Source organism: Acomys minous (assembly GCF_964271855.1).
Source record: "Acomys minous genome assembly, chromosome: 2".
NCBI classification, from domain to species: Eukaryota; Metazoa; Chordata; class Mammalia; order Rodentia; family Muridae; genus Acomys; species Acomys minous.
The window spans coordinates 84,278,906-84,293,871 of record NC_140484.1 but is presented as its reverse complement, the minus strand read 5'-3'; the positions used below and the strand labels follow the sequence as shown (position 1 = coordinate 84,293,871).

General features: G+C 48.6%; 1 protein-coding gene across 3 annotated transcripts; it reads right to left on the bottom strand.

Moving 5' to 3' along the window:
* Positions 1 to 235: 235 nt before the first annotated feature.
* On the bottom strand, positions 236 to 9,599 carry KLK5 (kallikrein related peptidase 5). Of its 3 annotated transcripts, none has more exons than XM_084773241.1 (6): positions 9,444 to 9,599; positions 9,105 to 9,188; positions 6,393 to 6,654; positions 4,246 to 4,502; positions 3,856 to 3,989; positions 236 to 708 (listed from the first exon to the last, which is right to left on the bottom strand). In XM_084773241.1, the coding sequence occupies exons 1-6, from the start codon at positions 9,457 to 9,459 to the stop codon at positions 556 to 558; spliced, it is 906 nt and encodes a 301-aa protein (XP_084629367.1). In that variant the 5' UTR covers positions 9,460 to 9,599; the 3' UTR covers positions 236 to 555. The 3 variants fall into 3 exon arrangements, with proteins under 3 accessions (XP_084629367.1, XP_084629366.1, XP_084629365.1); XM_084773240.1 differs by having other exon boundaries at positions 9,417 to 9,592; XM_084773239.1 differs by lacking the exon at positions 9,444 to 9,599 and adding an exon at positions 9,283 to 9,409.
* Between the last annotated feature and the right edge of the window lie 5,367 nt (positions 9,600 to 14,966).

The window sequence follows — 14,966 nt, the reverse complement described above, 5'->3', positions numbered from 1 at the left end:
TGTCTGTCTGTGGTTGTGTCTCAAGATGTAGCTCACAGCTACTAGCCCAGCACCATGGCCACCCACCTGCTGCCACGTTCCTCTCCATGATGGTCATGGACTCTAACCCGTTGGACTGTAAGCCCCTTACGAACTTTTTCTTCTATAAGTTGCCTTGGTTGTGATGTCGTTGTCTTATCACACAATAGAAAGTAACTAAGACGCGCACCTGCCCACAGCTGCATACACAGGAGGAGACATACCAAGGGGGTTATTCCCCTATTTTTTATTTTAGGGTCTAAATCTGGGTGATGGCTGCAGAAAAGGTCCAAGTCTGGGTTTGTGGATGGATCCATCGCTAATGAGGGTCTCAACCCAATCGTCATCATTCCAGGGGTGTCCCTAGGGTCTGGCTATAGAAACACGGCCAGTCCATCACTGGGGATGAGTATCTTGATGCCAAGGGACACAGAGCAAGCCTGGGGAGACTGGCTTCTATCTTCTGCATCCTCAAAGAGGGACAGTGCTCCTCACTGCAGTGGGGTGGTGCTGGCTCGATGGCTCCTGTGCGGCTCATTAGTTGGATTCAATGGTGTGCTTAATCCAGTCAGAGAACTCACAGAGGTTGGTGTAGACACCTGGTTTGTTGGGCTGGGCACAGGGGAAGTCACCCCAGGACACAAGGCCCTGCAGCATGCCATTGCAGATCACAGGTCCCCCAGAGTCACCCTGTTGGGGAAGAACAGAGGCACAGAAGGAGGTAAGGATGCGGTGAGGCAGAAGGAGAGGAAGGAGACATTCGGTACCATGAAGTAATACAGAGGGACACAGGCAGCAGGAGTGAACAGGGCGAGAGGACAGGCAGGGGTCCACGCAGGCAGGACAGAGTGACGCGGAGAGAGAGCATATTGTCAATATTTCACTGCAGGTTCAGCTCGTAAAAAGCCCACCACTACCCAGATGCTCGCTAACACTGCAACCCCTCCCGTCCCTATCACTGCTAGTTTTCTCATCTTCTGCTTGTCCTCATAAGATTTCTGATCTGTCTCCCTTCCTCCTCATTATCTTCTATGTGTCTGTCTGTCTGTCTGTCTGTCTGTCTGTCTGTCTGTCTGTCTATCATCTATCTCTGCTTTCTTCCCTTCCCTCTCTCCTTTCTTCCTCCCTCCCTCCCTTCCTGCTCCTCCTTTTCTCTCCTCTTCCCAGCCCATCTTGTCTCTCCTCCTCCCTGTTTCTGTTTCGTTCTCTTTTGAGTTTTGTTGTTGTTTTGAGATATGGTCTGGCTATGTAGCTCAGGCTGGGGCTGGAACTTGTGATCCTTCTGCCTCAGCCTTCTTAATAACTGGGATGATAGCCCTATGCCACCAGGCACAGATGCTTTCTCGCTGATTTTTCTTTAAATTTCTGTGTTGAGTTCTGAGCAGCCGTTAGTTAACGTGTCTGAGCCTGTAAATGAAGACTCGCGATAGCTGCTGCATCTGCCAATGAGTGGATACCTGTAAATGACTTGAAACAGAACCAGTCCATACCTAGCCACCACAGTGATTTTATTAGTGGTGTCAATCTTGCACTTGTTTATTATTAGTGTTGTTGTTGTTTTGTTGTGTATGTGTGTGTGCACATCTGTGTGTATGTACATGTGGAGGTCAGAAGACAACCTCAGATAGCATTCCTCAGGTGCTGTCACCGGTGGGTTTTTTTTTTTTTGGAACAGAATCTTTCATTGGCCTGGAGCTTATTGATAGGCTAGCTGGCCAGAAAGCCTCAGGGACCCGCCAGCCACTGCCATAGCTCACAGACTGCTTCCTCCAGCATAACTTCTGTGCCAGGGCTGGAGGGATGGCTCAGAGGTTAAGAGCACTGACTGATCTTCCAGAGGTCCTGAGTTCAATTCCCAGCAACTATATGGTGGCTCACAACCATCTAGAATGTGATCTGGTGCCCTCTTCTGGCCTGCAGGTGTACATGCAGACAGAGCACTGTATACATAATAATAAATAAATAAATCTTAAAAAAAATAACTTCTGTGCCAAAGATTTGTGAATTCCTTCTCAGTCTTTGAGTCAGCCAAACTTCCGCCTTGCTGCCTTGGGACCTTTTCACAGGACTTTTCCTATGTCCTAAGCCTGTATGAGTCTGGCTCTAGGGGCGCTACAGTCCCTGCTGATACACATCCTAAGGAAGGCCTCCTCATGACCACTGTGAAGACTGTTCCTTGTGTTTTATTTCTGGTGACCCCTTATAACTTTCTGACATAGCCCTACTCTCAAGGTTTATTGACCATGTTTTGTTGTGACTGTACATTAAAAAAAATATTTATATTGATTATGTTTGCTCAGCGGTTCTCAGCCTTCCTGATGCTGTGACCCTTCAATACAGTTCCTCGTGCGATGGCGCCCCAACCATAAGGTTATTTTTTTTGCTACTTCGTAACTGTAAGCTTGTAAATATCTAATATTCAGAATGGTCTTAGGTGACCCCTGCGAAAGGGACGTGCAACCCCCCCCAAAGGGGTCGAAACCCACAGGTTGATAACTCCTGTGTTAAATTGTGTGTGTGTGTATGTAGATTTGTGTGTGGGTATAAGCTGTGAGTACAGGTACCAGAAGACGTCAGGAGAAGGTGTTAGATCACCTGGAGCTGGAGTCACAGACGTGGGTGCTAGGAACATAACTCAGGACCTTTGGGAGAACAGCCAGTGCTCTTAACTGCTGAGCCATCTCTCGGCTTTTCAGCACTTCCAACAGTGAAGCACATCCTATATGCTCTTTTAAAAAATACTTAAGACAACTTTTCTCTTTCCTCATGACATTTAATTAGCATTTATTAGAAAACTATCACCTACTGGATTCTGCTAGAATGAGACATCACCCAGGGCATGTCTGAAGATGCCACATAACAGGCAAAACTATGACAGCCATGATGTAAAGAGGTCCCCTGAGATGTAGCACCTTTGTGCAGTGTACATCCTATTTAACCACAGGGAACAGCCTTGGTTTCCCCTTCCAGACTTAAACGGTGATATGGTGGCTGCTGTATGTCTGGAAAACCGAAAGGGATTTTCAAGATAAAAGGCACTGTGGTTTTGGGGGAGTGTAAATGGTATATTTATAGTTGTTATATATTAACTAAACTCTGAAGAATGTCACTTGAGAACATAGGTCACATATGTTGAACGAAATGAAATATACTATCCTGTTAGTTCCACATCGTTAGTTACTTAACTACTGTTTTGTGGGGGTAGGAGATAAAGCTCAAGCCGTGTGGCACGCCGTGCAAGTGCTCTGCCACCGGGCCGTGTCCACAGGCCCTCACTGGGGGATTCTAGGCAAGGGCTCTCGCACTGAGCCACACCCCCAGCCTCACTTACAGTTTTTCTTTTGAGATAGGGTCTCAGTGTGTTACCTAGGCTTACTCTGTAACCCAGGCTGGCCCTTGGACTTTCATTCTTCCTAAGTCAGCCTCCCACATTTCTGCGGCGACAAGCCATGCCCTACTTCCTTTTCTTTTTAAGTTGCCTGTATGAAAACTGAAAACAAAACGTGGATGCTCAAGCCGTGTGAGCATCAGAGAACAGTGCACCGGCACGTGAGCTCTGTGAAAATTAGGATGCAGGTACTTAATAACGTGCAGGTAGTCTGCATGGCACTTGATGGCCTGCTGAGGAGACTCAGTGGTAAAGCGCTTGCTGCCAAGCCTGGCGGCCCGAGTTCAATCCCTGGAACCACACCATGGAAGAAGAGAGCTGACTCCCGTGTGCAGTCCTCTGACCTGCATGCACACAAACTATGACATATGTGCACACACATAAATAAAGCAAGTGTAAACAGAACCCAGTCACTTTTCTGGATAAATGGAGCTGCATGCAGTCCTTACCTGGCAGGAGTCTCTGCCTGCTTCATCACCAGCGCAGAACATGGTCTTGTCTATCTGTCCCGGGTAGGATTTTTTACACCTCTCCTCACTCAGCACAGTGATGTTCAGGCACTGGAGGACTTTGGGGAAGTTATCTGTCAAACAAGAGAGTTATAAGGGAGAGAGAGACAGGGAGAGGGAGAGAGATGTAGAGGGGGAGGGGAAGGGGAGGGAGACGGAGGGGGAGGGAAGGGGAGGGGAGGGGAGGGAGGGAGGGAGGGAGAGAGAGGGGGGGGAGCTGGACATGGTGGTGCAAGCCTGCTATCCAAATTATACAGAGTTCTAGGATAGCCTGGGCTATGTGGGAGAGCTTGCGGGAAGAGCAGGGATTGGGGGAGCCCATATACTCACTGTGGCTGCTGCTTGTTGTCCCCCAGCCAGACACCATGCAACTGATCCCCTCAACGGGACAGTTAGGAGCAATTTTGGCAGGCCTCACTAAGTGAGATTCACGGATTTTTCTGTTCATTTTGATGAGCATGAGGTCATTGGAGTGGCCAGGGTGGGAGTAACCAGGGTGGGGGATGGATTTGATCCCCTGAAACAGCTGCTGCCCAGACTCGTAGACAGGTGACATAGAATAGTGACCCAGACGGATTCTGTACACTCTGAAGAACATGGCAGTGATCACTTCCAGCCCAGAACCCTGTCCCCTTGTCCATGGCAGTCTCAATCCCTGCTCTAACCCATCCTCAACCCCAGCTGCGCCCATTTCAAACCCAGTCCCACCCGATCACCAACCCTGACTCTGCACCCCGCCCCACCAGTCTCTATCGCCAACCCTGACTCTGCACCCCGCCCCACCAGTCTCCATCGCCAACCCTGACTCTGCACCCCGCCCCACCTGTCTCCATCGCCAACCCTGACTCTGCACCCCGCCCCACCTGTCTCCATCGCCAACCCCGACTCTGCACCCCGCCCCACCAGTCTCCATCGCCAACCCCGACTCTGCACCCCGCCCCACCTGTCTCCATCGCCAACCCCGACTCTGCACCCCGCCCCACCAGTCTCTATCGCCAACCCTGACTCTGCACCCCGCCCCACCTGTCTCCATCGCCAACCCTGACTCTGCACCCCGCCCCACCTGTCTCCATCGCCAACCCTGACTCTGCACCCCGCCCCACCAGTCTCTATCGCCAACCCCGACTCTGCACCCCGCCCCACCTGTCTCTATCGCCAACCCCGACTCTGCACCCCGCCCCACCAGTCTCTATCGCCAACCCCGACTCTGCACCCCGCCCCCCCAGTCTCTATCGCCAACCCTGACTCTGCACCCCGCCCCCCAGCCTCTATCGCCAACCCTGACTCTGCACCCCGCCCCACCAGTCTCTATCGCCAACCCTGACTCTGCACCCCGCCCCACCAGCCTCTGTCCCGTGTGTACCTCATCCCATCATGGCTCCCAGCCTAACCACATTCCATCTTGCACACTAACTGCAACCTCCAGCCCCTCCAGCAACCGTCCGGGTTAGCATTCTCAACCTCACATCTATAGCCTTGTCTATAATCAATGCAGCTCTGTACCCAGCGTAAGCATCCCAGCAGGGCATGGAAGCAAGGCTTATTATAATCTCAGATCTGAAGAGAGGAGGGCAGGAGGGTCAAGAGTTCAAGACCATCCTTGGCGTCATCACTAGTTTGAGGTCACCCTAGTCTACATGAGACCTTTCCTCAAAAGCAGCAAAATAATGATAAAATGACAAACCAGCCCAAACGTGTTTAGCCATCCCTCACTTCATAAACTAACCCAAATACACTTTCTGTCTTATATCCATTTCTGGCCCTGGCTCTGTCGACTCCATCTTCCCCCCACCCATTGCACTTCCCACTAAGCTCCACTCTAGATCAGATCCTAAATCCGTCTCACACTAAACCATCAATGTATGCACGTCCGACCCCAACAGTACTCTTTTCCCAACCCAAAACCATGTGCATGCACCTCTCAAATCCCACTCAACTAGCCCTATCTATAAGGCCTGCCAGGTTCACTCCATTCCCTGACTCTACCCCAACCCAGTCTCTAGTCCAAGCCCCTTTCCAGCCCCTTTCCAGCCCCATCTTCATCTTCATAGGTCCTAACCCAGCCCCATTCCAAGCCACTCGAGTCTCTATAAAGTCTTTACCACTTCTATCTCTCTCCTTATCCCTCTCCTTGTCTCTACTGCACTATTTCTTTGTCTCTTCACTTTTTAGCTTGCAGTTTCACTTATCCCTAGATTAGCCCAGATCAACCTTCTCACCGATATTAATCTAATCCCTAGGCTGCTGTTCCCATCTGTCTGCCCGCCCATCCATCCATCCATCCAGCCACCCAGCCACCCCACTCAACCATCCACTCACCCACCCACCCATATCCATCCATTCTTTCTTCTATCGGTTCATCTTTCCATCCATCCATGAACTCATTTACTCTTCCTTCCCCATGCCCTCCCCAGACCTGTCCTCTCCTGCCCTCCGTGCCCAGCTTTCTCCCACCCGCCTTCTCCAGCCACACTCACGGCTTTCTGCAGTGTGCTGCTGTGAGCAGCCACTGTGGGCTGATCAGCACGGCCCCACAGTACAGCTTGTTGGGCCCCAGCAGCAGAGCGCCCTGCCATGGCTGCGCGTCCCTTTTGCAATTAGACCCATTCACAATGCGAGAGCTGCTATCCGACTGGCTGTCTTCCCCTGACTCGGACTCCTTGTTGACGTCTCTGTTGGTCCCAGAGGGTTGGGTGCCAGAGGGGTTGTCGCAAGAGGAAACATCGGCAAGAACAGGCTCTGGGAATAGAGAGTGGATGGAGAACGGGCCTGGAGGTGGGACTTGGGATGGGGTTTAGAGGCACGGATGCTCCTACAGTCAGGAACTGGGACCAAGCAGGTCTGACCTGGCATCCCAGGTTTTTGGATAGAGAGTTGGAACCGGGACTGTGGAGGGCGAGGCCAGGGCTTGCAGGACTGGGCGAGGACTGAAGCACTGAGTCCGAGAATGTAGGCAAGGCAGGCGTCAGAGCCGTAGGGGTGAGGATAGGACTGAAGGTTAGGCGCAGGGCTACAGAAATAGAACCAAGGCTGTAGAGGTGGGGACAAGGCTGTGAGGTGTGGCTAGATCTGTAGGGGGTGGGGTCAGAGAAGTGTGGGCGGGGCCAAGGCTGCAGGGAAGGAGCTTTCAGAAGAGGCAGAAGCTGCAACTCAGCCTGTGAGTTAGGGGTTAGGACAGAGAACCCTGGCTCCAGTGGGCTCCCTGGACTTTGTGAGCCTCAGGGATTCCTGACATCGCCAGGAGCTCGGCTGGTAATACCTGAGGAGAAGGAGGTTGCTCTGGGGCACAGTAGCACGTAAGGGCAGACCAAGCTTAAAGACTGAAACCTAGTTTCCAGAGTGAACTCAGAAGTCAAGATCGGTGGCACAAGCCAGTCACCTCACTTATTCAGGGGGCTGAGGCACCCGGATGGCAAATTTAAGAGCTGAGAGGCTGGGGACTTGGAATTAATCTAGGGAGACCCAAGGCCAAGGTCACTTGGGGTGACCAGTCCCCCTTGGGAGCCCTGGCTTTGGAAGGCTCCAGCTGAGCTCTGGAGCCACTTAAGGCAAGTGGGTGAAGCCTAGTGAAAAGAGACGGGCTGTGTGTGTGTGTGTGTGTGTGTGTGTGTGTGTGTGTGTGTGTGTGTGTAAGCCTAGCCTAGCAACTTGGCTGAGAAGAGTAGGTGGAGTCAGCTCTTGGGTAGATCTTGGGAAGGGGGACAGGAAAAGGGGACTCTGGAGGGCACAGCAAGGCTCACATGCTGAATTCCCCCACAAACCTATACGTATTCTGTCACCACCCCCAACTCTTCACAGGCCAGTCACTCATCCTGTCCCTGCTGATGGCCCAGAGAAGGGACACCTCAGTGCTGTCTGCACCCACAGCCGCATTCCAAGAAACCCAAACATTGTCTTCAAATGCTACTGCTTCCAAGTGACAGGTGGACTCTTGGGAGCTCATCCACCTGTACACAGGCATGTTGTCACGTCACACATAAAGGACATTTGATTTCCGATTCCCAGCATGGCACAGTGCAAGAAAAGCATCTCGGTAGCTATAGTCACTTCTCACTCAGTACTTCGAGGTGGGGTCAGAAACTGCAGTTACAGTGCAGCATGAGCATACATCTTGCTGCACTCACAGCCCCCCAAACACACAGCCACACGATCACAAATACTGTCACAGACGCAACCACACACTTGAAAGGGGCTATCTGCAAACACAAGGGTCACACGTTTTCACAGAGGTGAGCAGAGCTGCGTTGCATTGCAGGCATGCAGTGTGGCGTGCAAAGGAAACACTGGGCCAAACGCACACAGTAGCGTTCACAGCAACCTGCAACCTGCACCCACATGATCACGGCGCCAAATGTGATCTGAAGCGCATGGACACCCAACCGTACATACACAAAAATCTCAGAGGGCCAGGACCATCTGCCATGCACAGCCACCTGACAGGAGAAGAGACCACACACAAGCCAGGCAGAACTGCTCCCATCTCCAATCCTAGAACTCGAGAAGGTGAGCAGCAGGGTTGCCTAGAATTCAAAGCCAGCCGGGGCTGCAGAGTGAGTTCCAGGCGAGCCTGGGCTGTAGAACAGACCCTAGGCTTCCTTAGGCTTAAAAAAGGAGACTATGTTTCAAGAACTACAAATAAGAGGTCTGAGGAGATGGCTCAGCAACTGAGAGCACTGGCTGCTCTCGCAACAGACCTGGGTACGATTCCCAGCATCCACATGATGGCTCACAGCCGTCTGCAACACCAGGTCCAAGTGAAGCCTATTCTGGCTTTCTTGGCCACCAGGCATACATAATGCAAAAATAGCTATATAAATAAATAAAATAAGATAAACAAACAAACAAACAACCCAAAAGAAACCAATAATAGCAAAAACACATGGTGACACACTACTTATATTTGGGAGGCAAATATAAGAGGACTGGCTACAAGTTCAAGGCCAGCCTGGTCTAGATAGTGAGTTCTAGACCAGCCTGGGCTACACAGTGAGATTCTATCTCAAAACAAACAAACAAACAAACAAAAACACCCTTTCCTCCTTTGCAGTACACACACAGCCATGGGGCCCATATTTAATTGTGTAACCACATAGACACAAACCACAAACGCACTTTCACCTGGTCGTGGAGACGCACTCAGTGCTCCACAGAGGCAGTCCCCTCCACACATACTTAGGGACTGTGGTTACCTGAGACCCCCAGAAGCAGGGTTGCAATCAGGGTAGTCATCATCCACTTCCAGGGGTGTCCTGCCCTCTCCATGACCACAGCACCTGGTAAGAAGTAGAGGAAGAGACGAGGTGGTTCTGGATGGGCCTAGGTGGTTATGGGAGTCTTGGTCCACTTTCCTCAACCTCCCAGTCTCACCATCAGCACCCAGGGACCAGCAGTGGAGAAGAAAGGCTGTAAGCATCTTAGCATCCCTGAGCGTGGACAGTGAGGAGAGGCAGGGTGAGTCCAAGGGAAGACAGAGCCAGACCAGGTCCTCTCTCTTTCCTTACCTGCTGAGACCCCTCCCCAGGCCTCACCTGCCACTGTCCCCATGTTCCCAGCGGTGGGTGGTGGGATCTGGCTCCAAATATAGCTGCAGACTCCTCAAGCTGGCCTGAGACTTCCAGCCACCACCTCTGCTCTGGCACCTGGTGATATAACCACCCACGGGTCCCTGGGGCACATTCCCAGGCTGTGAGGTTCCTGTCAGTCTGGGTCCCAGCACTCACTCGTCCTGCCTCCCCTCCCCTCCACCCCCAGAACACCCCCCACCCAGTGCCTTAGCACCACTCCCTCCCTCCCTGGCCCTAAGGATGGGGAGGGGTCCTTAGGGCAGGCCAGGCCAGGCCCTTCTTGAATCTGGCTTCTCACCAGAGGTATGGTTTCAGAGCAAGGACTTTTAATTCCTCCCTGTGTCACATTCATTCAATTCATTATGTCTCGGTGTGTCTTTTCTCACCCTTCTTTCCATTTTTTTAAAAAAAATTCTTTTACCTTGTGGTCTAGCTATCAGATCTCATGGGATCTCATGGAACCTTTCAGAGTGTGTCAACATTTATCACTCAATGAATCTCTCTGTCAGTGTGTCTTTCCCCATCTCTGTCCCCATTTCTCTCTGTCTGCTTCTGTGTTTCTCCGACTCTGCCCCCTATGCACCTGTCTCTGTTTCCCTGTCACTGATTCATCTGTTCTCTCTCTCTGTCTCTCTGTCTCTCTCTGTCTCTCTCTGTCTCTCTCTCTCTCTCTCTCTCTCTCTCTGTCTCTCTCTCTCTGCTTCATCTCTTTTTCTCTGCGTGTCTGCCACTTTTTTCCAGTCTTTAGCTGTCTCCATGCCTTTCTTTTCTGCCTCTCTGTCTCTCTGAGCTTTGTCTCTCTCATGACTGCCTCTCTGGATATGTGTTCCCTGTCCTTTTCTGTCTCTCTATAGACCTCCTTGTTGTTTGGGCAGGACGACAAGGCCATCTGCACATGAAACCCCATCACCTTATCTCACCCTTCACTCTGGGTCCCAGGCCAAGGGTCAGCAAGAGGCAGGGTGAAGCAGGCTGCCCCCACCAGGTGCCCTGGTCCAGCTGGCACAGCCGGGCATGCATGACACAATTGGGCAGGGCAACCTGTTAATGGAAAATGAGGCCAAGAGCCAGGACCAGAGGTGGGTGGTGCCCAGTGCTTAGGGAAATGGGGCACTGGATGGAAAGTAGCCCAGCACCCCTCCCTGTCTGATCCTGACCACCGCAGCCTCTCTTGCCCTCTTCTGTGTCCTGGTGTCTCTTTCTGTGTCCAACTCCTTACTTACCCCACAGGGAGGCAGGGACCCTCGTGCTGGACGTGGATTCTCTCCATGTGAAATGACAATCATGAAGATGTGCAGATTCCAGCAGAGAGTTACAGCCTGGGGTGGGGGTGGGGGTGGGGGCTCTACTGCATAGGAGAAAAGAAAAGCCAAACAGCAAAGCCCTCACTGAGGCTTAATGTGATTCTGGGAAGTTGTATTTCATATATTAAAGCTACAGAGTCAGCCACCTATGTCTCTTGGTATTCTTTACTTACTTATATTGTCTTCTAAGCTCAGCTTGTAGTGGTTAAATGCTTTACTTTTTAAAAAAAGTATTTGTTTATTTTATGTATATGAGTGCTCTATCTGCATGACAGAAGAGGGCATCAGATGCCAGTATTGATGATTGTGAGCCACCATGTGATTGCTGGGGATTGAACTCAGGACCTCTGGAAGAGCAGACAGTGCTCTTAACCTCTGAGCCATCTCTCCAGCCCAAATGCTTTACTTTTTAAAATTGTACTTTATTTATTTATGACTTTATTTTTTAAATAATCTGTCACATTATTTAAAAATATGACAGATATTTTTAAATTATCTGTATTATCAGTATGCCCGGCTAGCAATCAATCAAGACACAGGCACCTGCTATATTTTAAAATAGCCTTAGTTAACCTGGGGCAGGGCAGACATTAATCCTCTAAACTACTTCCCATGGTGGGGCCGGCATCCCATACCTGCCCCAATCCCATCTGTTTCTAATAATGCCTATCAAGCTACCTCCCATCCACAATCCCAAATACTTGCTAACGTTCTTCATCTAGGCCTAATCTCCATCCACCACGCCAGCCACGTCTTCTCTTCCATCTAACCCACGGTGGCCTTCCTCTCTTCTCTTCCTGGGACCCCTCGGGCCTTTCCTTCTCTTCCTCTCACCTTCTCCTTCCCAAGATCCTCTCTGTCTTCCTAAGCCCAGGAACCTCAGCCACATCTATCTCATCTGCCCTGCCCAGGTGGGATGGCTTTTTTCTAATTAGCATCAAAATACATCAGACCATCCTCCAACATTTTCCCTTTTCTGTCTAGATAAAAAGGCATTTTTATATACAATAAGAACAATTATGAAAAATTATAAAAACCAATAGGTAAGACTTACATACATAATGTCTGATCGAAAGGTATTTGGCAACCTTGAAGAAATATCTATTCTATCTTTGTGAGTCTAAAGTTTTGAACTAAATCAATACTTATCAAAGCTTAAATCTATCAACCTAAAAGTATCTATCTAGACATAAAAGTATCTTAACTCCTAACCAACTAAGCTTAATTTTAAAACTATCTGGTCTTCAACCCCATCAGAGACTTGAGAAAGTATAAATTTAATTACCCAAGTAAACAGGAAGTGCAGGTTAGCAGCTTCCAAAATGAAAGAATGACAGAGACAGTTTACTGCCTGACAGGTCACCCAAAACTCTATATAACGTTGGAGCATCATCTTCAGCCTTCTGGCCCAATATATCTGACAGACATATTTGTGAAGCAGGAACCATTGAGGACTTGCTTACCCTGTCATGGCAGAGTTGGCCGTCCACTCCACTTGCATCCAAGCTTGCCCATTTTAGTCACATATTGTCTGTGGCAGATAAAAGGACATTTTTATCCAGTGGCTTCTTTGCCACACTTGAAGCCATCTCCACAAGGAGTTTCTTCAATGCTCATCATCTTCTTTGAGGTGGGCTGGGTATTGTCAGGAGTTAACCTGTCTTATTGTCTTAAAATAATAAAAACATTTTAAAATGCCATATTCTGTAGGTCTCTGAGGTTTTTGAAGACCATATCTAACTATTTTATTTATAGAATTATATCTATCTGTTAAACCTAGGATGTATATTTCTATACCTGACACAACCATGAATTGATCAACAATTGACTTGTATTATTTAATTATCCTAAAACGCCAAGTAGAACATTATGATAGGCAGATTTGGGCTCAGAGGTTCCACTCAAACTAAGGCACCAGCCAAGGACAATACAGGCGGTAAAACCTTAAACCCCTACCCAGATCTAGCCAATGGACAGAACATTCTCCACAGTAGAGTGGAGAGTGGTATATGACTTTCTCACATACTCTGGTGCCTCACCTTTGACCATGTCCCCCTGGAGGGGGAGACCTGGCGGCTCTCAGAGGAAGGACAGCAGGTTACCAAGAAGAGACTTGATACCCTATGAGCATATACAGGGGGAGGTAATCCCCCTCAGGAACAGTCATAGGGGAGGGGAATAAGGGGAAAATGGGAGGGAGGGAAGAATGGGAGGATACAAGGGATGGGATAACCATTGAGATGTAACAAGAATAAATTAATAAAGGAGAAAAAAATTATCCTAAAAAGCCTATAATGACACTATCAGAGTATTGGAAGTAAACCATGTATTAATTGAGTTGTATGTGCACAGAACCTCATATTACAGTAGAAGCATAATGTGTGAAGGATAATATTAAATTTGAACTCTATTTCAATGTATCAAAAATTAAACTTATTTTGTATCAATATACAAAATTCTGTATCAGTGAAGTAAAATTAACCTTATTTGTGAGTAACAATTAAGGCCTTAAGTTGAGGAGTAGATTCGTTTTGTCTTTTGTTTCATTTTCTGAGATAGCGTTTCTGTGTAGCAGCCCTGGCTGTCGGCTGTCCTGGACTCACTTTGTAGACCAGGCTGGCCTCGAACTCACAGAGGTCTGTCTGCCTCTGCCTCTAGAGTGCTGGGGTTACAGTCGTGAGCCACCATGCTCAGCAAGGAGCAGATTCAATAATCCACTTTTTGTCCTGTCATCCCTACATATCTTTATCCTCCCCTTTCTTTCTACCCAAACCCCGCTTAAGGGAAATGGGGGCATTTTTCTCTTAAAGTTTCTTCACGCTGATTTGAGGTGGAGAATACCTATGTAGGGGCCCAACTAAAACTGAAAAAAAAAAAAAGGTTAAATAAGCTAGGAATAGTATTTGTGGTCCAGTCTCTAAATGTTGAGAAATTCCAGGCTTAATATTAAGTCCTTGTGGGGCAGTCTGGAATGCTGGACCAATTTGGATCAGGAGCCTTCTTTGAATCTGTCCTTCTCTGATGAGGAACAGCAACCAAAGCACTCGGGGCTGGAACATGAAGGATGCAGGATGTTAGTGTCTCGGCATGCTGGAGGAATGAATCCCGTCAGGTCTGATCCAGCGTCAGCGTCCTGTTCTTTTATTCCGAAAATATATAATTTCTCACAAGCATTATACAGTCCTAAAACTATGAGTGTATTAGGTGTGCAGGACGCACATGTCTCAGCCAGTCTCAGAGCTGTTTCCATGTAGCGGAACTAACAATATAAGTTAACTGCTTGTTCTGCAGTTTGAGTTCATGTAAATAGAGATTTCCTTAAGTTAGCAAGTCTCTCTTTTTCCCGGGTCTGTTTTATTTTGACCTCTCTCAAAGAAGAAATATAACATCACCATTAGCAACGAACACACAATTATCATCATATTGGAAACAGAACAAGATTGTATAGTTATAAATGTCCTTCTCTAGGCTCTACGGCACCTGATGTATAGGCCAGGCTGCTACCTGTTTCTCTAGAAAATGCTTCCCGTTTTAGAGACAAGCCGGTTGCCCTGAGCAAATGAAAAAGGCATTACACTTTAAATAAACTTCATATAAACTCTCATTTTGTTTTAGGGTTTATGTATATCATAGGTATCTTGTACCTGGCTTTTCACATTGGTGGCGGGTGTTTTTGCCCCCCCCCCGCCTTTCTCGACGTGGGAGCCATGCAGCTTCATGTCTGTCTCCCGTCCAACCGTGGTCTTTACTTTGACCAACAAAATCTATTTCTTAGGCTGATTTATCCTTTGGCCATATCTCTCATGGATGTTCCACTTTTAAGGAGATTGGCTGGCCTTTTTTTAAAAACAGCTACTCACTTTGTTTTTTTGTTTTTGTTTTTTTTTATATAAACCTTAGATTGATGTGTATCCATCCTTTAGATCAGCAAGTACATATAATCCATTGGTAAGAAAAAGGAATGTATTAAAAAAAAAATTGTCAATTTAAATGCTAGGCTGTCTGTACAAATAATTTATCTTATCAGCAGGAGGTCACGCCCTGTGGAGACCAGGTTGGAGTTTCACCAGGCTTGGTCTCTATTGTGTTGGGATTAAGGGCTGGTGCCACCACCACCCTGTTTATCTATTTCATCTCTATGTTGTCAAATCTTTAGAAATCTCAGCAAAACTCAAGTAAGGAA

Bases quoted from the DNA above. Each gene is read 5' to 3' on its own strand.
- KLK5 (XM_084773239.1), bottom strand. From the start codon at position 9,328: ATGCTTACAGCCTTTCTTCTCCACTGCTGGTCCCTGGGTGCTGATG. The intron at 9,189-9,282 runs GTGAGACTGGGA...ACTTCTTACCAG, and splicing joins CTGGTCCCTGGGTGCTGATG to GTGCTGTGGTCATGGAGAGG. The intron at 6,655-9,104 runs GTAACCACAGTC...CTCTATTCCCAG, and splicing joins CCTGCTTCTGGGGGTCTCAG to AGCCTGTTCTTGCCGATGTT.